Source organism: Pogona vitticeps, chromosome 2 (assembly GCF_051106095.1).
Source record: "Pogona vitticeps strain Pit_001003342236 chromosome 2, PviZW2.1, whole genome shotgun sequence".
Taxonomy (NCBI): Eukaryota; Metazoa; Chordata; class Lepidosauria; order Squamata; family Agamidae; genus Pogona; species Pogona vitticeps.
Window position 1 is genome coordinate 209,534,087 of NC_135784.1, and position 24,227 is coordinate 209,558,313.

A 24,227-nucleotide genomic window follows, 5' to 3' on the forward strand; every position below is an offset into this window, starting at 1 on the left:
TGTGCTTCTTTGAAGAATTGAGGATTACACTTAATCCACAGCTGTAACCATAAAACAACCACTATATTATTTCCTGATTTACATCTGAGAGATGTGTGTGGTGAATTTCATCTTGCCAAAAACTTTTAGACTTTGCATCTAAAAGTAACTTTTGTGTCAAAATGCATATTGCCATGAACTTTCGGACTTAAAGTTCTTCACACTGGTACAAATCTAATGAAGTTTATTGTATATTGAAATATTGTGTTTTTGGTGGGCTATAAAGGTATCACCTATTTTTGCATTTGTTTTTTATTTTGTATTGACCACATGGCTACAATTTACTTCTTCTACAAATGTCTCAGAATGCCATTTGCCATTTACAGAATGGCTGCTGGTGCCTATGGGCCACTTTATACACTACAGAAATAGCAAGTGTACCTCTGCAGTAGTGATAGTAAGAAAACATACGCAAAGCAGCTTATCAAAGGATCTGTGTTTCAGGATTTATACTCTAATTTAATCAAAACCTTTCCCAATTTGTTCATGCTGTTTAATTTTTGCTATCTTTATATTTCACTCTTCATCCATGGAGTCCAAAACAGCACAAGTGTCTCCTCTTCTCTCTCTTCATTTTGTTGTCGCAGTAACCCTATAATATAAGTTAGGTGTGTGCTGTCAAGAAACTGGAAAATTAGGGATGATGGTTTCAGTCACCTTTGAAACTCAGACCTCTTAGCTTGTGCCTGGGATGAGTAGGCCAAAAGAGAGGGAGAAACAGTGCCTGTTAATTGGAAGGGTTTGCCAGCTGTTTTATCAGCACAAGAAGGAATTTTTCAAGGCTATAACACACTCACAGCTGGTAGCAGCTAAGTGAAACTAGTTTCAGCTGAAAAGAAAGGAGGGAGAAGGAGCTTTAGGAAAAGTTACTTCTTTCTTGAAAATTCAAGTCAACTTAAAGCCTGATAGGTGGAATATCTTTTAAAAATCTGGAAAAGTGGATTATGGGCATAATTCAACTGCTGACTCCTAACAGAGCACAGCTGAGGAATAAAGCTGAGGCAGACCCAGGAAGATCACAACCAGGGCGAGCTAACAGGAGTTTCATGCGGAAGTTTGACAGGGTAGTCGGCTTCCCCAGCTACATTCAAGGTAACAAAATAAAGTGAAAGGGCATTCATAGACAAAGAAGATCAAAACAAAGAGCTAACAGGGATTGTAGAGGGAAGGGACAGTTCAGTTGTGCTGATCTGCAAAGTTTGTGCAGTGTTTGTCTTTGTGCCTCAGTGTAACACAGTGTATACATGCAGCGAGTACAAACTAGTGGCACTATTAGAAGAAAAAGTGAGAGAACTGGAGCGACGAGTAGCCACACCTAAGGTTATAAGGAGAGATGAAGTATACTTTGACAGAACTCTTGAGGTGGAAGAGCATCAAGGGAAGGCAGAGGAGGTGAATGTCAAGGAGAGAGCAGAGTGGAGGAAGCACTATGGAAAAGAGTCACAGTTAGGAGCCAAAGGAAAAGAAGACTATCTTCACCACTAGAACTGCAAAACCACTTTCAGGTTCTTGATGAGGAATCAGGGAGGTAGCAAGCAGACAAAGTCGAAGAGTAGAACTCACAGGAGTACATGAGAGGAACGGAAACTCAGCTAAGCACAGGCAGTGAATCCCCACTCTAAAAAGAGAGAGCAAGAGAAAAGTGGTTCTAATAAGAGACTCCCTGTTGTATGGAATGGAAACTGAAGTATGGCAGGAAATCCATGGACCTGCCAAGTATGATGTCTCCCTGGAGCACAGATTAGGGATGTGACAGAAGGATTGCCATCACTCATAAAACCCACGGATATATATCTCTTTCTTCTCATCCATGTGGGAACAAACAACACAGCCAAGTGTAACTTTTAAGAGATCACATCAGACTTCAACGCTCTGGGAAGGAGACCTGAGGACTTTGGGGCCCAGATAGTTTTCTCATCCATCCTATCATTACTTGGAAGAGGAATAGAAAGGGAAAGGGAAATACTTCGGGTGAATGACTGGCTATGAAGGTGGTGTCGATGTGAGGGATTAGGGTTTTGGGATCATAGGCTAAGCTCCCTAGAAGATGGACTGCTAGGAGGAGATGGCTTGCACCTCACAAGGACTGGGAGGAATGTGTTTGGCCACAATATGAAGAACTTCATCAGGAGGGCTTTAAACTGAATTGAAAGGGGAAGGGAGACACACGCAAGGAGTTAAAGATAGATGAAGCCTTGCGCACAGTAAGAGGAATGGACCAAACAATTGTAATGAGGGTCTATAATAACATTAACACTAATAATAATATCCATTAAAATATAAAAATAGGCCACAAATCACACCATCTCCAGTGTCTATATACAAATGCCAGGAGTACGTGAAACAAAAAAGAACTGGAAATCTTAGTTCAGGAGGGTAAATATGACTTGATAGTAATAACTGAAACTTGATGGGATGACACCCATGACTAGAATACAACTGTTGAAAGATATAAATTGACAAGTAAGATCCCATGGCAGGAGATCCTAACAAGAAAAGGAGACCAAGAAGGGTGGGAGTTTCTAAAAAAAGAAATTCTAAAGGCACAACCGCAAACAATTCCAACAAGAAAAAAAAGTGGATGACAGGAAAAAAGGCCAGCGTGGCTTCCCAAAAATCTCAGAGAGAACCTGAAATGCGATTAATCCACTCCAGCCGGGGGGGGGGGGGGGAATCACCAAAAAAACCAAACAACAACACTGCAAGACCAACTGGAAACGCGATTAATCCGTTCCGGCCAAAGGGGGGGGGGAACCAAAAAGCAAACAAACCCATTGGAAATGCAAAACAACAAGAAAACCCAAAAAAGCAAACCAGCCCTGCAAGACCCATCAGAAATGGGGGGAAAACCCCCAAAAAGCAAACAACCTCTGCAAGACCCATCAGAAATGGGGGGGAACCAAAAAAGCAAACAAACCCTGCAAGACCCATCAGAAATGGGGAAAAAAACCAAAAGCAAACAAAACCTGCAAGACTCAATAGAAATGGGGGGGAAACCCCAAAAAGCAAAGAAACCTTGCAAGACCCATTGGAAACGAGAAAAAAAACCCCCAAAACAAACAAATACCTTTTTTCTAATCATAACTCAAAGCTTCAGTCGCAAGTCGAAGCAAAATTTTGTGGCTGGAGCTGGTTGTAACTTGAATTGGTCGTAAGTCTGGACGTTCGTACGTCGAGGCACCAGTGTACGTCCTAAGAATATGTCTGAAAACATAGGACTACCTTGAAAATGTAATTCTAATGCTGCATAAGGATAAACTTGCTCTGACTGCACAGGGTCCAAGAATATATCTTGCTTTCTACAGATTTGAGCTGTTTAAGTCAACTTAAAATTTGCCATTAGCTTCCTTGGCTTTCAGATGGAATTATTTTGTTTTAACTGGTTTACCTAGGATATGTTGACAGGAGTTCTGCATCAGCTCAGTTAGTTTCACTGTTCCAAAGAAGACCAACCAGAAAGCTGTGCTGAACTATCCTTGCCATCTATATCCATCAGCTCTAAGAGGAACATATGGCTGTTATTCCCAGCAAAAAAAATTTGGGAAGGTGTATGGTAGCTGGTATTAGGTACGCCTATTAGGAAGCACTGTGTGAGCCTGAGCAAAGCAACACTTCTACCAATACGTCAAGTCTAAATTCAGTGTTGGGAATACAGTACATGGAAATCCAACCTTCATCACTCCTAGCCAGGGTAAGCAGTGATGATGGAACATTTCTTAGAAATTGCAGGGAGACAGGATTTAGGTGAACTTAGACAACATTTCCTAACAGCAAAAATTGTTCAGCAGCAGAATTGGTTGAAGTAGGGACTAGTAGGTTTTCCTTTATTGGAGGTCTTTAAGCAAATGCTAGTGAACCTTTTGTCATTGATTCTATAGCTATATCTTGGATGTCAGGTTCTATAGTGAACAGGGTTTGAACTAGATGACCTCCAAAGACACTGCCCAACTCTTGTTTTAAATTGAAAGCATTACAGTAAATCCATCTAAAATGCTTTCCTTTTCAAACATTTCAGAATACAATATTTATGTGCCTTGAAAGCGCTCTTTCGCTCTCTCACTCACTCACTCACTCACTCACTCACTCACTCACTCACTCACTCACACACACACACACACAGAGAGAGAGAGAGAGTATCTATGCATGAAAAACACTTTTGAGAAGGAAACTCCCTGTGTTTCCCCATTACCACCGTCACCACCTCCTTCAGTTTCTGTTTCCCTGCATGCTCTGCTCTTCAGATATCTGCATTCTATGGAGTAGGAATGTCAAGAAAAAAGAAAATATACTAACGCCTCCAAAAAGGCACAAATGATGGCAGTGTTTCTAAATATATTATACAAATGTCACTGCACCATAGTGTCTGGTGTCACTAGGCAAAAAAAGAAACAATGCATGCGTGCAAGGTTCCGTACTGACTGAGAATAACTACTGTGAAGTATAACTGCATGTGCGTAATGATTCTATTATTTTTCCATCAGTAGGCTTTTGAATATGAAGCTGCTGGACAATAGCTGCTACAAAACAATGGAAATCACATCTTGAGAGGAAACTGTGTGTGAATGTATCATTCATAAAGAGAAAAAGTAGAATTTCATTGCATAAATGAGTTGCTGAAAATAAATTGTTCTGGCTTGTTTTTTAAAAATCTGGTGCTGCTTCTTTAATAGATGGCAAAGAAGTGTGGACTTTGCCCATGGACCTAATTAGATTTTATAATTTCCATTCTATTTTTACTTACATGGCCAGGTTCAGCTCTCACAGGTATAGTAAGTTAAGCTCTGTTCTTATGTTCCCAAATGCAATTTGTTTATCTACCTCAGGTTTTTTTTCTCATTCCTACTTATTGAACATCCATGGTTTACTGTTGTTGCTAGCAGTTTATAACCGTGATGCACATGCTGTTGATTCTTAATACAGACTGAGGCAAGATCACCTGTTTTTGATTGTGAAAGGGAGGGGTTTGTCCAATTAAATTTTTGGTGTGGTTTTCCTCTTCTTTTGAATCGCTTGTTTCTTTATGTTGAAAAACCAGACATTGGCCAAAATCCTGTTGTGCAGTAACAGAATTACACAAAAAGTATAACTTTTAGAGACAAATTGCAGTATGTTAAGAAACCTCTGTAGATACTATCTGTTGCATACTGAATCATGCAACTCAGTATGCAGCAGATGTCTACAGAGATTTCTTAATTCATGGCAATTCACCTCTAAAGCTTAACACCTTTTTGTAAATGTGCAAGAAGATTTTGGCCACTGTTTACACTATATTGAAAGCTATTATGCTGCAGCTTTAGCAGTCTTATAGCTGAATTCCAATTGCTAATGCAGAAATATTTTCCACTGATTTAAGTGAATATTCCAGTTGAATATTCAGGCACTCTTAGGATCTCCCCCCACATCTGGATAAATTCATTTATTTTGATTTTCCCAATAATATTTCATATGCATATGGCCCATGATCCAGCTACTCTTTCTCTCTGAAATCAGTGGGACATTGTATACTAAGTTTTTAAATTTACGTTTGATGGAACCCGCCCGGAGTAGACTTTGTCTAAAAGGGCGGGATAGAAATCTAATAAATAAATAAAATAAAATAAAATAAAAATAAATCAAGTCTTCCATTTAAATCTGCTTTTTGTCCTTTTAAAAACTATCTTCTTTATGTAGTGGACTTTTTCAGATTCTTAGCTCATTTTTCTGTACCTCTCATTTTTAATCTCGTGTTGCTCAAATTTCTTAGCAACTACTTTTTGCTAGCCCTTTGTACAGTTTGCAATGTAAACATACATTTTAATTACAAAGACTTCCACAGTGCCAATAATGAGGACATAAATTTCAGCACAATGTATAATACCTTAATTGCTTGTCCTGGTTTTAGGTTGTTAAATGTGTTTGAGATAATTATGTAATGAGGGTATTATTAGTATGCTTGTTTGCTAATAACCTTACATAATTAGTAGTCAAAGCCTCTCTTTGCTTTGTGTGCTAAATACAGAAGAAGTTGCGAAATAACTTTATAGCATGAGATTTTAAGAGAGTGATAGAACATGGACAGCCATGTTTGTTTTGTTCCAGTAGCTCATCTTAGGTTGACACCTAGCTAGTAAGAGAGATAGTATTTTCTCTTTAAAGAGGATATTGCTGTTTTGTTAATTGGTGAGATGGCATATTATTATTCCTAAAGAAAATCCATTTAAAAGAATCTTTCTAGGCACACTGCAGCAAATGTCTCCCTTCCACTGTGACCCTTAAAAGCTTGTGTTTGGAATCCCAGAAGAAAGTGAGAGAAATAGATTGTAACAGTACCATACGCACAGAGGTTGACGGGCAGTTTGGTGAAAGGAGGGGGGGGGATTTGGATAAGAGAATAGTAGAAGAATACGACTTACCTTCTTTACATTTTTTGTGCATTCCTTCTTTCTTCCTTTTGTGGCATGAACCATGATTTCTCACTATGTTCATGCTAGTAAAGTTTTCCCTTTACACTAGGGATGGGAAATGTGTGGCCCTCCAGATGTTTTCAGACTGCTGTTCCCATCAGTCCTAGTCTACAGAGCCCATAGCGAAGATTAGAAGGAGTTGTAGTTAAATGACATCTGAAAAGACACATCTTCCTCATCTGTGCTTTAGCCAGAGCTGGGTGCCAGGGTTTTAAAAATATCGTTAGGGCACAGTCCTGCTTACCTATACCTAATCTTTTATTCAGTCGCTTCTCATGCTACATTAAGTATACCTGCAAATCACTTGTGAAATTTAGAAAGTTTTCTGTTAAATGGTCTGTTAAGCATCTCTGCTGCCATGTAAAATTCTGAAAGCTAGCTGTTCATTCATGGTTTTGAAGCAGGGATAGCTCACGGTTTGTCATGATTCTTATTTTGATACATTGTTTAATATATATGTTACTTTAGAGGTCCTGTTCTGGCCAGAAGGAGAAAGAAATAAACACAAGTAATAATACAGACATACATTTTTAAAATCTGTTTATAGATGGGAACACTGAACTCTTTCCTGAGAATCATGCTATGTTGAGGAAAGGTGTCTTGAGACTATAACCTATAGACATCCATTACTGCTTTTGCTCAGATAAGTGGTGGATTGCTGAGTGTTCATGTCCTTTGGAAATGTCCTGTTTGCAGTGCACCTTGACTTGATTCTAATTCTGAACTGGTGAGATATTTAGCTCTGTATAAACAATAGTATGTTATTTCTATTGTCTGGAGACAAAGCTGACTTTTGACATGCCATTGGGAGCTCCACACACATCAAAGCTGTGAATGTTAAGAATTGGAAGCAAGTTTGTTCTTAATGCAGGGTATCCAGGAAATGTTAGTGGTCAGATTTGGAAAAATGGCAACTATTGCATGATCTTTTAAATATGGGCATCTGAATCACCTTCTTTCATTATGTTCTACCTCAGAGGGTTATTGTGAAGATAAAAGAAACTGGGTCAAGGGCCTGGCAGAAAGGCAAGATAATAATGGAATGGGTGTAAGATAGCTAAATAAAATCAGGAATATGAGTGGAGATACTTGGGCCAGGAAATAAATGTTTGCAATATTCCCCACCAACTCCAATGTTTTTTAAAAGCACAGCAGTTTATTGCAGCCCTGAAACAAGCTAACATTTGGTGAGAGCAGGGGAGTATGTACCCTGTTTCCCCGAAAATAAGACAGGTCTTATATCAATTTTTGCTCCAAAAAACGCATTAGGGTTTATTTTCAGGGGATGATTTTTTCATGCACAACAATCTATGCTTATTAAAATACATACAGTCATGACATCTTCTTCTGTTTGCTGCACAATGGTGGAGGGCAGGGTTTCACAACTGGGACTTATTTTGGGGGTAGGGCTTATATTATGAGCATCTTGCAAAATCATACTAGGGTTTATTTTCAAGTTCGGTCTTATTTTTGAGGAAACAGGGTAGTTATTAGCAAAGATTGCTATCATGTGATTGTGAATTGTGATAGACTCTGGGTTTAAATGTGAACTCCCAAGTTTTTAGGTGCAGAGTCCGGAAAAGAATTCTCCGTTGCATCTCAGTACTTAGAGAGAAAGCTGTAGCCAAATAAATTCCATGTATCTTCAGCCAGGATAGATTTAACTGAGGGCTTAACTCTTCCATTAAAGTTAGTGGGAACTGTCGTCTGTGGGTTTATGTTGTAATGCCCTTTCTGAGTTCCTAAGATTGGCAGCTGGGTTGTATTGAAACAAAGCAACTACTGTGAATTGAGTATTTTAAATATTCATATGCATTTTTCCATTTGCACATACATTCCTTTGATTCCTTTAATTCAGAACTCACATTTTTAGCCAACTTTTTTGTCTTGCTGCTTTGCTTGTAGTAAAATCAGGGGGAGGCAACTATTTAATTTCTTGACCTTGATTTTTTTCAACTCCCCAAACACCTTTAGTCAGATGGATCTTCCACTGTATTTTGTATGTTTGTTTGCTTGCTTGCTTGTGGTTTTTTTATACTTAATCCTTCCTTTCTGTTAGGGTAAGGATGCAGGAAATTATGGTTGGTGTGTGCATTTCAGATCTTCTGTCATGTTTATTAATAAACAGCCGTTGCAGCTCATAATAAAGAAACAATTGTAGATCCACACTGTGGCTCATAGTTATTTTGATATTGGAACTTTCAATGCTTTCGATATGCCAAATTCAGTATAGCAGTAGGGGGAAAACATGTGGTTCTGCATGTGATGTTAGATTCCAGCTCTAATAATCTTTTACCACTGGACAAGTTGACTGCAACTAAGTGTGCTGGAACCCAACAATCTCTGGAAGTTCACAGGTTCGCCTTCCCCTGCCCTACAGAGGAAACAAAATTTGTTGTACTAAAGTGTACCTGGATGGTGGTAGTGGTGGTTACTGGCATACACTACTTTTTGCTTTAATTATATTCAAATGTTTATCTGGATGGCCCCATTTTTTCACCTTAGACATGAATATAGCCCTGATAATTCACCATATTTTATATATTGCTTATTGAGTAATTTAGCTTTTCAACACTTATTAGTCTTTAACTTTCTCCAAACCTTTATTGGCATAAATACAGCTGGGATTACTAACAATAAACACAACGGGTTATAATTTGGAAGTTAATTTAAGAATCTCAAGCAGAAAAATAGCGACAGCTTCAGTGATACGGGAGGAAGAATCATTCAGAAAAATCTCAGGGGAACACTTATTAGTTATTGCCTTTTCTAACGTGAGTTAATTTTGAGGGCTTCTAACTTTGAAACTTGACCATAGCTAGCTAATTCTGTTACTGACTTTTTCCCATTATTATTTTGTTGTTGTTTAGTTGTTAAGTCATGTCCAACTCTTCGTGACCCCATAGACCAGAACACGCCAAACCCTCCTGTCTTCCACTGCCTCCCAGAGTTGGGTCAAATTCATGTTGGTAGCTTTGCTGACACTGTCCAACCATCTCATCCTCTGTCATCATCTTCTCCTCTTGTCTTCACACCTACCCAACATCAGGGTCTTTTTCAGGGAGTCTTCTCTTCTCATGAGATGGCCAAAGTATTGGAGCCTCAGCTTCAGGATCTGTCCTTCCATTGAGCACTCAGGGTTCATTTCCTTCAGAATGGATAGGTTTGTTCTCCTTGCAGTCCAGGGGACTTTCAAGAGTCTCCTCCAGCACCACAATTCAAAAGCATCAATTCTTCGGTGGTCAGCCTTCTTTATGGTCCAGTTCTCACTTCCATACATCACTACTGGAAAAACCATAGCTTTGGCTATGCAGACTTTTGCCAGCAAGCTGATGTCTCTGCTTTTTAAGATGCTGTCTAGGTTTGCCATCGCTTTCTTCCCAAGAAGCAGGTGTCTTTTAATTTTGTGGCTGCTGTTACCATCTGCAGTGATCATGGAGCCCAAGAAAGTAAAATTTGTCACTGCCTCCATATCTTCCCCTTCTATTTGCCAGGAGGTGATGGGACCAGTGGCCATGATCTTCGTTTTTTTGATGTTGAGCTTCAGACCATTTTTTGCACTCTCGTCTTTCACCCTCATTAAGAGATTCTTTAATTCCTCCTCACTTTCTGCCATCAGAGTGATATCAGCATGTCTGAGGTTCTTGACATTCCAGTAATCCTAATTCCGGTTTGGTATTCCTCCAGTCCAGACTTTTGCATGATGTATTCTGCATATAAGTTAAATAAGCAGGGGGACAATATACAGCCTTGTCATACTCCTTTCCCAATTTTGAACCAATCAGTTGTTCTATATCCAGTTCTAACTGTTGCTTCCTGTCCCACATATAGATTTCTCAAGAGATAGATAAGGTGGTCAGGCACTCCCATTTCTTTAAGAACTTGCCATAGTTTGTTATGTGCACACAGTCAAAGGCTTTTGCGTAGTCAATGAAGCAAAAGTAGATGTTTTTCTGGAACTATTTGGCTTTCTCCATAATCCAGCGCAAGTTACCAATTTGGTCTCTAGTTCCTCTGCCCTTTCCAAAACCAGCTTGTACTTCTGGAAGTTCTCGGTCCACATACTGCTGAAGTTTACCTTGTAGGATTTTGAGCATAACCTTGCTAGCAAAATGAGTGCAATTGTACAGTAGTTGGATCATTCTTTGGCACTGCCCTTCTTTGGGACTGGGATGTAGACTGATCTTTTCCAATCCTCTGGCCACTGCTGAGTTTTCCAAACTTGCTGGCATATTGAGTGTAGCACCTTAACAACATCATCTTCTAAGATTTTAAATAGTTTGATTGGAATGCCATCACCTTCACTGGCCTTATTGTTAGCTGTGCTTTCTAAGGCCCACTTGAATTCACTTTCTAGGATGTCCGGCTTGAGGTCAGCAACAACACTATCTGGGTTGTATGGGACATCCAGATCTTTCTGGTACAATTCCTCTGTGTATTCTTGACACCTCTGCTTGATGTCTTCTGCTTCTCTTAGGTCCCTACCATTTTTGTCCTTTATCATGTCCATCTTTGTACAAAATGTTCCTTTAATATCTCCAATTTTCTTGAACAGATCTCTGGTTTTTCCTTTTCTTTTCTTTTCCTCTATTTCTTTGCAGTGTTCATTTAAGAAGGCCCTCTTGTCTCTCCTTGCTATTCTATGGAGGTCTGCATTCAATTTTCTGTAACTTTCCCTATCTCTCTTGCATTTTTCCCTTCTCTGCTATTTGTATGGCCTCACTGGACAGCCACTTTGCTTTCTTGCATTTCCTTTTCTTTGGGATGTTTTTTTGTTGCTACCTCCTGTATAGTGTTATAAGCCTCCATACATTCTTCAGGCACTCTGTCCATCAAGTCTAGTTCCATAAATCTGTTTACTTCCACTGTGTATTCATAAGGGATTTGGTTTAGATTATACCTGACTAGCCCAGTGGTTTTTCCTACTTTCTGCAGTTTAAGCTTGAGTTTTGCTATAAGAAGCTGATGATCAGAGCCACAATCAGCTCCAGATCTTGTTTTTTGCTGACTGTATAGGGCTTCTCCATCGTTGGCTGCAGAGAACATAATCTGATTTCAGTGTTGCCCATCTGGTGATGTCCATGTGTAGAGTCTCCTCTTGTGTTGTTGGAAAAGAGTGTTTGTGATGACCAGCTTGTTCTCTTGACAAAACTCTATTAGCCTTTGCCCTGTGTTGTTTTGACTCTAAGGCCAAACTTACTTGTTGTTCCTTTTATCTCTTGACTTTCTACTTTAGCATTCCAATCCCCTATAATGAGAAGAACATCTTTCTTTGGTGTCCGTTCTAGATGGTGTTGTAAGTCTTCATAGAATTGGTCAATTTCATCCTCTTCAGCATTGGTGGTTGGTGCATAAACTTGGATGACTGTGATGTTGAAAGGTCTGCCTTGGATTCATATTGAAATCATTCTATCATTTTTGACATTGTATCCCAGTACAGCCTTTCCCACTCTTTTGTTGATTATGAGGGCTACTCCGTTTCTTCTACGGGATTCTTGCTCACAACAATAGATATGATAATTGTTTGAATTGAATTCGCCCATTCCCATCCATTTTAGTTCACTGAAGCCCAGAATGTCAATGTTTATTCTTTTTTTTTAAAAAAAAAGTATTAGTTTTTCACTCTATCGACATTTGATTTGTGCTTGTCAAACATCGTGTTACATGATTTGCTTACAATTATTTGTTTTTTTACATCTCCGTGTCTTCCCAGTTGTCCCCCCAAATTCCAGACATCTTTCAAACATTCAAACCATTTATGTACGTATTTTAGTATATAATATTGGCTACTTTCATAATATTACTTTCATAGTGTACAATATTCTCAAGATCTTCTAATAACATTCTTAATAAAAGTAGTTCCAGATCCATGCCCCAACTTATATCTAGTTTAATTTATCTAAAAAGAAAACCCACCATATTACATCTTTATCCTGATTAGGGCTCCCTTATTTCAATTTAGTTCTCCTTTTTAATATAAAGGATATGCTCCTTTACAATTCCCGAAGTTAGATATATACATGCTTTTCAACATTAAGGGCCCCCCTTCCTATTTTTCCCTTTTTCATCTTTCTAAGTAATTCCCTCACTTATTTCTCTTTTTTCACTTTATGTTTTTGTGTCTCTAAGCATTCTGCCATCTTTCATGCCCTCTGAAACCATTTTGTGCATCTGATTTATCTCCAATAGATCTTTATGCACTTGATCTATCTTCAATAGATCTTCCAGGCTTTTAAAATTAATTTTTCTGATTTTCTCCCCTTGTCTTCCCTTAATACTCTCCTCGGATCCAAGATTGAAGTTGTTTCTCTTAGGTTTTCCCCATTAATTTCCTCCAGTTCCTCTTTTGATTGGCATACATCATCCGGCACACTCTCATTTCCTTCTTCATTATTCCCTGTCTCTTGTTGACTATAATTCTTCAGATGTTCATTGAATAATTTTGCCTCTTCGTAGTGGGATCTCACTATTTCTAGTATTGTTTGAAGGGTAGATTTTGTTTCATCCCAAAATTGTCCTTGTTGTGCCATTTTGTTCCAAGAGCTTAAGCCAAGATTCGAAACCCCGAAGTCTTACAGTCCAGTTCGATGACTGTATCTGTGGCCTAACTGATCCCTGGCAAATTGATGCCAGCCAAACAAATATTCCAAGTCTCCAGAGTCAGTTCAAAGAGTCCACTTTGGCTAAATAGACCTGAACCAAAATTTAAACCCCCAAAGTACCAAGGTACAATGCAATGGTTGTATCCGTGGCCTGATGGCCTAATTACCACAGGTTTACACCAGCTAGTCAAACACAAACATTTCCAGCTCCCAGGGTAGTTTCAGAGGATCTACTTTGGCCAAATAGGCCTGAAACGAGGTTCAAACCCCCCAAATATCACAGTCCAATTCAGTGTTTGTATCCATGTCCTGGTAGCCTAGTTCCTGCAATTCTGCATCGGCCAAAAGTGAAATTCCAAGTCCCTGGAGGTGGTTCTAAAAAGTTCACTTTGGCCCAATATACTGACTCCCAAAGTACATTTAAAAAAGATCCACTTTAGAGTTAATTTGTCTATATTCCAGGCAGGCATGAAAAAATCAAAAGGAAATAAAAAAACAGGTTTCCAAGCTTTAAACAGCAGTACAGTGCTCAAGGTCACTGTTCTGGGCATTATGCCAAAAGACTTAAGGTACCCAAAACATAAGATAATTCCAGACTTAACTAGTAATAGCTTACGAGAAAATTTCTTAAGATTTATAACGCCAAATTATAACATTCTTAAAGTATATTTTAAATGTATTTAAATTAGTAGTTAATGTCCCATTAATCTTTAAATTATTTTTTTTGCATCAACTATCCCTTCCTCCAGATTTTCTGCCGCTCTATGAATGATGAGATTGATAGAAGATTCTTTTTTCTGTATATAGGAATTTTCTTCTCCAGGGGTAATCATAAGCAATTAGTTGTAAAAATATATCTCACCTGATAATAACACTGATGTTGAATAGCTGATTGTTGCTTCTCTTATTGCCGGCTGCCGACGACTTGCAAGCAAGCTTCCTAGCTGCTTGTTTCTGCCCGTTGGCTGATTGGGGAGTTTCTTGGATCAAACGGGGATGACCGCCGTTTCCCCCGTGATCAACAGGCTTCCCCCCCCCCCAGTTCACCACCTCTTCGGGGTGGTTTCAACACCCTGGGGTGTCCCAAACAGGTCAGAATTCAGCCCAGTGAACAGAGCTCCATCCTCCTGCTGCTGTCTCGTTGCGGCGTCAAGCCGGTCTCGTCAATGTTTATTCTTGCCATCTCCTGTTTGACCACATCCAGCTTACCAAGGTTCATAGATCTTACATTCCAGGTTCCTATGCAGTATTTTTATTTGCAGCATCGGACTTTCCTTTCACTTCCAGGCATGTCCACCGCTGAGCGTACTTTCGGCTTTAGCCCAACCACTTCATTAGCTCTGGAGCTACTTGTACTTGTCCTCCACTCTTCCTCAGTAGCATGTTGGATGCCTTTTGACCTGAGGGGCTCATCTTCCAGCATGATATCTTTTAGCCTTTTGTTTCTGTCCATGGAGTTTTCTTGGCACAGATACTGGAGTGGCTTGCCAGTTCCTGCTCCAGGTGGATTATGTTTAGTCAGAACTCTCCACCATGACCTGTCCATCTTGGGTGTCCCTGCACGTCCTAGTCCATAGCTTCTCTGAGTTACTCAAGCCCTTCACCACTACAAGGCAGCAATCTGTGAAGGGGACCATGATTATACACAGCCCCAAATGATTTTGCACTTGTGTTCTATGAACAGTAGCCCCACCATTTCATATGGCAGATTACTTTTGAAAATGGGCTAACTTTCAGATGTGGCTTGATGGTGGAAAGAACATAGACCTGCTTCTCGAAAAGAAGTCATTTCTTTTAGACATCTTTGAAACAAACCTTGGACATATCTAGAATAGCACTTTGGATCATGGAGATCAGTACCATAACACGGGTTTAGCAGCACAGACTAATTCCTCAAGAAGGTAATTAACAAGTCATCTCACCTCACTGGGTTTGATGCCATAATTTAAAAAATAAACTGTGCATGTCTGTGCAGCACATGTTTGGTGCATCATTTTCCTCAAATATAAAAATATATTGCTTTACCAGTGTTTTGTTTTTTTAAAGAAAGAGTTGGTACGTCCATGAGAGAGCTTAGGAACAAAGCAAGCAGTGGCAAATAACTATTAGTTATGTAGTAACAGTGAACATAAAGGGAGATCTAAAAGTTAACTTTTTACTGGGTTTTAAATCTCACTTCCCAATTAACTACTACAAATGTCTGTATAGATTATGTGAAAGAAGCATTGGATCAATCTGTTTTCTATATAATGTTTATATTTTGTATTGCCTTTTCAGAAATCATCTAGACTTTCTGAGGATGACATCAGGTTGAAAAAAGAACGAGGTCGTTTCTGTGCCAATCTCCTGGAATCTGCGAGTGTTCGTTCAAGGAAGGAAGAGAAAATGGAAATTGAAGACTTTGTCTCAGAGCATAAAAATGTCACAGTGGGGACTTCAACTTGTGCTGCAGACAATCAAACTCACTTACTTTCCCCTGCTGCCAGTCACAATGGACTTAAAGAGAGACATGAATCCTTGGACAGTGAAGTTGCTAAAGAAATCAGATATCTTGATGAAGTGCTAGAGGCAAACTGTTGTGATTCTGCTACTGATAACCCATTTAATGGGATGACTTCCTCCTCTCCTGAACCAAGTGCATCTATTGTTGTAGATGGCTCTGCTCCATCTGTTCATATTACAAATGATTCTACAGCACTCAGTAAAAGTAGCATCACTGTAGTTGGTGGGCAGGCATCTCCCATCACTGAACACAGTGGAATAAATGTAGTGTCTGGGAAACTAAAACCAAATGGCCATTCTCTGGATGTACTGCAAGAGGAACACTGTGACAATCTTAAAGTGCCAGTGAGTCCATGCTCTTCCACAAGCTCAAGGTCTTCCAAAGATGGAGAAGCAACACTGACCACCATTAAAAAAGAAGCAAAGTTTGAGCTTAGAGCATTTCATGAAGAGAAAAAGCCATCCAAACTTTTTGAAGATGAGGAGCCACAAGAGAATTATAGGGTGCGTAAATTGAGACCTTCTGAGGAAATGGTAGAGTTGGAAAAAGAAAGGAGGGAGCTCATCCGAAGCCAGGCTGTCAAGAAGAACCCAGGCATAGCCGCAAAGTGGTGGAACCCACCCCAGGAAAAAACACTGGAGGAGGAACATTTGGAGTCTCACAAAAAATACAAAGAGCGTAAAGAAAAACAGCAGCAACAGCAACCATCAATGCCTATGAAACATGTCTCTTACTCCCTTGCATCACCTGATCCAGCAAGCATTAAAAAGGATGATGTTGTCACTGAACAAATAGATTTTTCAGCTGCAAGGAAACAATTTCAATTAATGGAAAATTCAGGCCAGGCAAGTAACACGACTGCACACAAGAGATCAGGGACACCCAAAATGTTCACTGTCCAACCCTTCTACAAACCAATAGGACCATCCCAAATGGACCGTCGATCAGTCACAGTTACCAGACCTGCATCTGGGTGTGGACAAAGTGTGCCAGTTGGCAATAATGATATAACCATTGTAAAGGCTGAGAAGGTCTCTTGCATCTCAGATGACAACAGTATTCAGAATATTCCTGGTGACTTAGCACAAATATCTCCGTACACTGATCCCACAAAGCCAAGCCAGACAACCAAAATGTGGTCAGATGATGCTGAATTCACTAGTGCAAAAGCAGTTTTTACAGTGGTGAGAGATGATGAGCAGAGCATATTGGAACAGTTCTCAAGGTCAGTCAATGTCTCTTCCCCTCCAGAAGAGTTGGACTCTGGTTTGGATGAGTTGTCTGTGAGATCCCAGGATACAACTGTTTTGGAAACGCTCTCCAATGATTTCAGCATGGACAATGTAAGTGACAGTGGTGCCTCCAATGAGACAATGAATGTCCTGCAAGAAAATTCACTCACCGACTTTTCTTTGCCCCAGACCCCTCAAGCTAACACACCTTCTGAGTGTCAAGGAGAAAGTGTCTCGAAGTCATTCAGTGACCACGGGTTTTATTCTCCTTCCTCGCCCTTGCTTGATTCCATGCTCATTGATGAACAGTTGGAGCATCAGGCTGGTCTGCTGGTTCAAAATGCCATTCAGCAAGCCATAGCTGAGCAAGCTGATAAAATCAACTCCAAGCAAGCAAAAGATACCATAGAACAAAAGAATCGTCTTGTCAAGGAGCAAGAGGAGAAAGACAAAAAGACACTGTGTTCTGAAAAACAGCACAATCCAACATTTCAACCACCTCAGGTGTCGTCTCCAGTGCAGGAAAAACAGGATACAGCACCAAAGATTTCTGCAATCCAAGACTCTGCACTCAGGGAAAAGCAGACCCTGCAGCCACCTCACACTGTGCATGCCACCCAACCCGTCACTGTGGAGGAAACGAAGCCAGAAGTCAGCTATTTCAGCAAGTACTCAGAAGCAGCTGAGCTCAGAAGCACAGCGTCCATTCTGGCTATGCAAGAATCAGAGGTGACCGTAGGGCCTTTCAAACTAAGGTCAAAAAAGCAGAGGACTTTGTCCATGATAGAAGAGGAGATCCGTGCAGCCCAAGAGAGAGAAGAGGAACTGAAAAGACAGAGGCAGGGTTTGCAGCTTACAAAGAGCCCTGTTGCAAAGAGTACACCTCCATTGCCCACCAGAACGGTGACTTACAGAACTGCACCAGGTATGAGTTTCATATTTTTTCCTGAGTCAGCCGAGCAAATGTAGACTCTGTTGTTTTCAGATTCCATCTCTTCTGTTTGGTCTAGAACACTGGTTCTCAACCTTGGCTTACTCAGGAGTTGTGGACTGCAACTTCCAGAAGCCTTCACCACCAACTGTGCTGGCTGGGATTTCTGGGAGTTGCAGTTCAAAAACATCTGAGTAACAAAGGTTGGGAACTTAGGGTCTAGAATTCCTTTAACTGAATGTTAAAAATGTCTTACAATCCCATAGTCCTGTTGAATCCCATGGTCCTATTTCCAAAACTTTACAGCTTTCTGCCTCTAGGATTCTTATCAGTAGGTCTTCCCCATTTGTATGTCTTAGTCATCTAAAATTCAGAAATACTGTATACTGCTTCTGACTGGAGTTATCTGTTAGCTATAGCACTTAATAACCATGGATAGAAATTTGCAGCTTTTAAGGCCATTCTCTGCATGAGATGATGGGGGAACTCCAATTATTTGAAGAACTGTTTCTCTTGTCCGCCTGGACTTTCTGCCAGTCAGTTTCACAATGCGACCTTAAATTCTTGGTTTGCAGGAAGTAGCCATCCAGGAATGGATTAATTCCTTTCTCAGCCCAATCTAGGGCAGAAGGAATGAATTTAAAAGACCTTAGCAGTCCTGATCCACAAGCTCCTCCCAATTTTTCTTCACTTGCCTTTGCCTAGAACAGGCCTCAGTTCTTGCTCTCTCCTCTTTATGGCTTTTGATATCTTCTTTCTGACCATTATAACACTCCTTTCTTCACTCTTCCTATACTGTACCTTGTTTCCCTATATTTCTTTGAGCCTTCAATGGTGTTGTTTTTTCCTCCCGTTTGTCTCAGTGGGTAAATCTGATAGTCTCTTCAAAATCATCCATGAAGCACACCTGTGTGGCATCTCCTCCCACCTCTGTAAGGTGTGGGCAGCAGCTGCTTTGTTCACTGCATCACCTCTCTCTGCAGTATCTCCTCCTGAGGTTTTATGTGGTTTTTCCCTTCCCACCACCACCTCAGAAGGGAAAATTGATTCAGACTCCTTATCAGCAGTGATGAAGGGTTTAAAGCCGCTCAGAGGACATATATCAACAGCAGTACAGAGGAGGTTTGCACAGTCCTGGGAACAGGAGGCTGAGGCTATTTCCTGCCAAAACAAGGATGCCAGCCCTTTTAAAAAGACAAAGATGGCCATTCCCTGATGGTCCTCCCCCAGATCTCTCCAGAAGGCACCTCTATAGCTTATAAGGCAGGTTGAGGGCACTAGCCAGTTTGTGGTGCCACCTCATGGTAGCCATTTTGAACAGTCTCTAGCAATCTTTCAGCTGTCCCTTTTAAATGAAGAGTCCCTAGTTAACAAGATTAAAGCTGCCATTCAAGGGAGATGCAGGGCAAACTGCAACCCTGTTCAACCTCCTCCTAAGAAAGCTTGAAGTCTTATATACTCTCATGCAGTTACTGTTAAAACACCAAAATTTTAGAAAGAGAAACATACCAGGCTTCTGGTTGCTACTACTGAAGCACTGTCCTTCCCCACCTTTCTATCCTGATAAGGTGGAATATGCTTCTCCTCATACGGACATAGGGGATGTGTCACCAGATACAGATGTGGTTTGCTCCTCTGCCCAGTCCGAGTGGTCAGATGGGGGATCCAGGGGAATGGTCAGACTCTGCTCAGCTGGAATCAACTGCCAACATTTGTTTATTCAAATACGATTATTTTATCCCATCGTTTTCTAGTAAGAGCTTCATTAGAGTTGCAGCACCCCATAGCCTCTGATCAAATTCCCATAGAGAATTCAGCATGTAGTGTATTTGTGTTCCCTGAGGCAAAAGTACCTTGCAGAGAAGCTCCCTTCCGAGTCTCTTTTGACAAATTAGTAAAGGCTGAATGGGAAATTACTTCTCACAGTAAGGAAAGTTCTGTTCTTGCCCAGAAAATGTATCTCCTTGCCTCTTGGCCAATGGAGGATTTAAAAGTCCCTGTGGTAGATGCACTTATTGCAACTGTGTGCTCAAGGGCCGTGGCTCTCAAAGAAGAAGAAGAAGAAGAAGATGATGATGATGATGAGTAGTAGTAGTAGTAGTAGTAGTAGTAGTAGTAGTAGTAGTAGTTTAATTTATATGCCGCATTTCTCCCAACAAGGGACCCAAAGAGGCTCACAACATTAAGAGGAGCCCAATAATAAGTGATCTGACCTAGCCCTTCAAAAGGTACATGAGGTTTCAGCATTAGTAATTAGAGCTTATTCAAATTTCTTACTAAGGGCTTCTATGCTACGGGTGGAAGATTTATTAAACAATTCTGTCCTAGATGTCAAAATATTTCAAAGTTCCCTGATTAAATTATGCAGGCGCCTTGCTCTTATTGCTGATACTACTCAGGATTCTCTGAACTTTGCTGCCAGATCTACTGCTGCAACCAAAGTGACTCACAGATCCCTGTGGATCAAAGACTGGAATGCAGACACGTCTTCCAAATCCAATTTCGCTACAGTTCCCTACACAGGGATCCAATTTAGGGGGAAACATGCCCTCAAAGATGTGCTAGTGGAGGTCAAAGATAAAAGGAAGACCATGCCAGATTTACCAGGGGAAATAATAAAAGACAAATCAAAAGAAGTGTTCTCTCCTTTCATTAACTGCAAAGATTTTCCTGCACTAGGGACTTCCTTAATTGTTGTTCCCCTTTGGACTGAAGATTTCAGTCCAATTTCCAACCTCCAGGTCCAGTCCAGAGCAATGGCCCAGCAAGCCTCTTCCCACCTCCAAAGCAAAATTTCTGACAAACTATCTCCTTACGGAGAGGGGGCATCTTTCCATTTTTCTCTCTGTGGGAAAGGACAACCTCCAATCAGTGGATGCTATGGCCACTCAAGGAGAGCTATCTATAGATTTTCACTAGACTCCCAGGAGCAGATTCCTCTCCAGTCTCAAGGAATAAGAACAAGTTAGCAATTCTTTCACAAGAGATCTACCATCTTGAGACGGGAGCAGTGGATAGCACGTTCCTCCTGTAGAGCAGTTCATGAGAGTCTGCTCCATCCTGTTTGTGGTACCCAAGTGAGGCAGCTTATATGCAGGGCTGTGTTAGACCTCAAATTCCTAAACAGATTTGTGACACACAAAAAATCCAAGATAAAGAGCTTTAAATCTCTTCTAGAGACTCCTCATCCTGGGGACTACATGACCTCATAGATCTCAAGAAGGCATACCTAGCTATTTCAGTCAGGCTGTTACAGACATTTCCTGCGGTTTATCCAACATTGTGCTAAATACAACAAAATGTAAAGCTGGAGTTTAACTTATAATATGAGTGATTAACTTATAATATGAGTGGTGCCAGACCACTCATTAGGGCTTGGGTATGGAGGGCAATTTAGAGAAAGAGAGAGAAGAAAGAATGGATGGATAGAGAAAACGATGAAGGTGAAGGGGTTCCTGAACATTACTTCTCCCATTAAATTCAGACCACATTATACATTGATTTTAACTATAGTGTCCCACACTTGAAACATGGTGTGATCTAATCTTTTGGCTCTCAGCTTGTGGTGATTTTGCATGTTAACAACCTGTAACTATTATATAATAAAATAATACTGGTAATTTTAATAACTGAACTTGACTAAACTGGTTTTCTTGTACTTGGCATAAAAATGGAAGATCAGATATTGTTTTGAGGCTGTTTTCAGAAAGTGTGTTGTATATGAGTCATCCTTCAGTTCTGCTTTTGAAGAATTTTTCTTCCATGGAACACAGCATCTTTAGTTTAGCTATTTTCATGAGGGAGAAAAAGAAGTGCTTAGCACAACTGGAAGTTTTTTCAGTTGTCTGTGCTCACTCTCCAGTGCTAAGATGTGAAAAATCCTTTTCAGAATGTACAACAGAGATTAGAATTTCAGAGCATTTTTTGAACCTGCTGCAGGTTCTGTTCTGATTAGGCCACAAGGAAATTCTGAATTTAGGACTTGTTTGCTTTTTAGTATTCATATTTCTCCTGTGAGAAGCAGGATGTAATTCACTCATGTTGGATATTACACTGTCATTTTCCACACAAAAATATGTCAAGAACCCTGAACTGCATTCAAGTTATTGGCTGTTTCATTTTCTGTTCGTTATTCTTTGAGCACAATCATTTCAGTGGACAATATGTGATAACCACCTACCTACTGTACCCTTGCGGCTTGATGTTTCCTTTATCAGAAATGTGTATCATTGGATTAACTGATGAAAAATGTAGAATCTGGTAAACCTTTGTTGTGTTTAGGCCTTCAGTGAAACAATGTACTGTACAGTACAATCCATGTAAACTGGATGTCTCATCTGTGAACACCAGGAAATTCCTAACAGGATATGACTGGATGCCTCATGGCAAGCATTTCATTTATGACCACATTAGCATTCATGAGTAAACAGTTGCTTCCCGTAGACATAAAGCAGATTGCAATTTTCCCTTTTGATACAGCTGAAATGTGTACTTTGGTATCATTGACAAGCGGATATGATCACAGAAATCCCTTTTAAAAATCTATATAGGATTTATTTAAAAGTAAAGCTTAAGCAGACAAAAAAATTTAAACCATGAAAATTGATAGGAATTTTGCACACACGCACACACACACACACAAACATGTTTTCTTGTGCCATTCCTGTAGTTCAGATTGGTGCATTGTGCCTAAACAAACATCTTAAATGTACTCCCAGATCTATAGCAGTTGTAGTTTGTTTATATAGTTATGTCAGTGTGAATACAGAAAATGTTCACATGTTCCATTTATAGAGACAAGTCCAAGGGTGGGCTGTACTTTGATTGGGTCACCAGAATGTTACAAATAAGACAGGCTTTCCAGAACTCTTCACTGAGCAAAAATGGTGTGAAACTTGGAGCTAAGGCAGTCAGTTAAAAACTCTTCCCCTCTGTAGATAAAATTCTAGTCCTCTCCCTCCTGCAGTTTCATCAGATGATGAAAACTCTTACAGCGCCCCAGGTGAGGCACATAGTGCCAGTAGCTGTATACATAGTTAGACTGAACATGTACTTATCCAACAAAAGGGTGGGGGGCATATTTCATTCATTCATTCATTTAATTTATACCCCGCCTATCTGGCCCACCGGACCACTCTATATCCCTGTCTAATTAAATTACAATCTAAATGTCAACTACGAGGGAGGCAGTGAAGGATATGAAATAAAGGATACACCAAAGTAACAAGGGATTCCAGTGAGCAAATGGCAGAAACAAAAACTTACTTTGTCATTGGAGGCTCACATGAGCTCAGTGGCTCAGAGTGCCTGTAGCTGGCAGACCTTCAAGTGGTCCACCAGCTACAACCATTTATGGGCAGGAATAACCTGGCCACAGGAATCTATGCCCTGGTAACCGCCCCCCCCAGTTGGACTACTGCAAAGCACTCTACGTGGGGCTATCCTTGAAGATGACACAGATGGTGCAGCAAGTGCAGCACATAGCAGCTAGAATGTTAACAAGAGTACCCTTCAGAACTCACATGACACAACTTCTGGAGGATTTCCACTGGGTGCCAGTACATTTCTGTTCTGAGTTCAAGGTGTTGACAGTGACTTAAAAAGCCATGAATAGCTTTGGACCTGGATATTTGAAGGAGGATGTCTCCCCATATAAACCTGCCCAATGACTAAGATCTACTGAGAGGCCCTTCTCTGTGTCCCACCATTGAGAACAGTTATGTGGAGACATGGAGGACAGTTTTTTCTGCCATAGCACCCCAAATGTGGAATGCTGTTTCCTTGGAGCTCCAATTGGTGCCAACATCGGAATTTCTGTGCCAAGTCAAGACATGTCTATTTATTGGAGTTTGAGAATTTTGGCCTGCACAGGTTTTAGCATTATGGTTTGAATGTTTGAATGTTAAATTTTAAATTGCTTGGTTTTAAACTAGGCATGTTTAGCCTTGAGAAAAAAAGACCACGGAGAGATATGATAGCACTTTTCAAATAGAGTGGTGCCTCGCTTAGCAACGTTAATCCGTTCCTGGAAAAACGTCGTTAAGGGATTTCGTCGCTAAGCGATTTTTAAAAGCCCATAGAAACACATCAAAACGTGTTTAATGCGTTCCTATGGGCTTAAAAACTGTCCTTATGCGAAGATCCTCCATAGGGGCGGCCATTTTCGGTGCCTCTAAAGTGAGGCAAAACAGCGGTCGCCATTTTATTTTTCCGGCGGCCATTTTGGAACCGTCGATCAGCTGTGCGAAAACGAGGCGTTTGCAATGATCGCTTCTGCGCGATCATCGCAAATGCCTGCATTTTCGCCCAGCTGATCGGCGGGGCTTCGGGATGATGGGGGGAAGCGCTTCCCCACGATCATCCTGAAGCCCCGCCGATCAGCTGTGTGAAAATGAGGCGTTTGCGGTGATCGCTTCCCCGCAATCATCGCAAAGTGATTTTTCCCCATAGGGAACAAAGCAATGCGATCGCAAAAGC

General features: G+C 40.5%; 1 protein-coding gene across 9 annotated transcripts in view; it reads left to right on the plus strand.

Moving 5' to 3' along the window:
* LOC110077731 (PALM2-AKAP2 fusion protein) overlaps positions 1-24,227 on the plus strand; it is a 125,548-nt gene that overhangs the window by 82,171 nt on the left and 19,150 nt on the right. For all 9 annotated transcript variants that reach the window (XM_078384860.1, XM_078384861.1, XM_078384862.1 and 6 more), the window contains exon 2: positions 15,362-17,744. In XM_078384860.1, the coding sequence (XP_078240986.1) occupies positions 15,470-17,744 (2,275 nt within the window). In that variant the 5' untranslated portion in view covers positions 15,362-15,469. The remainder of the gene's footprint in view (positions 1-15,361; positions 17,745-24,227) is intronic.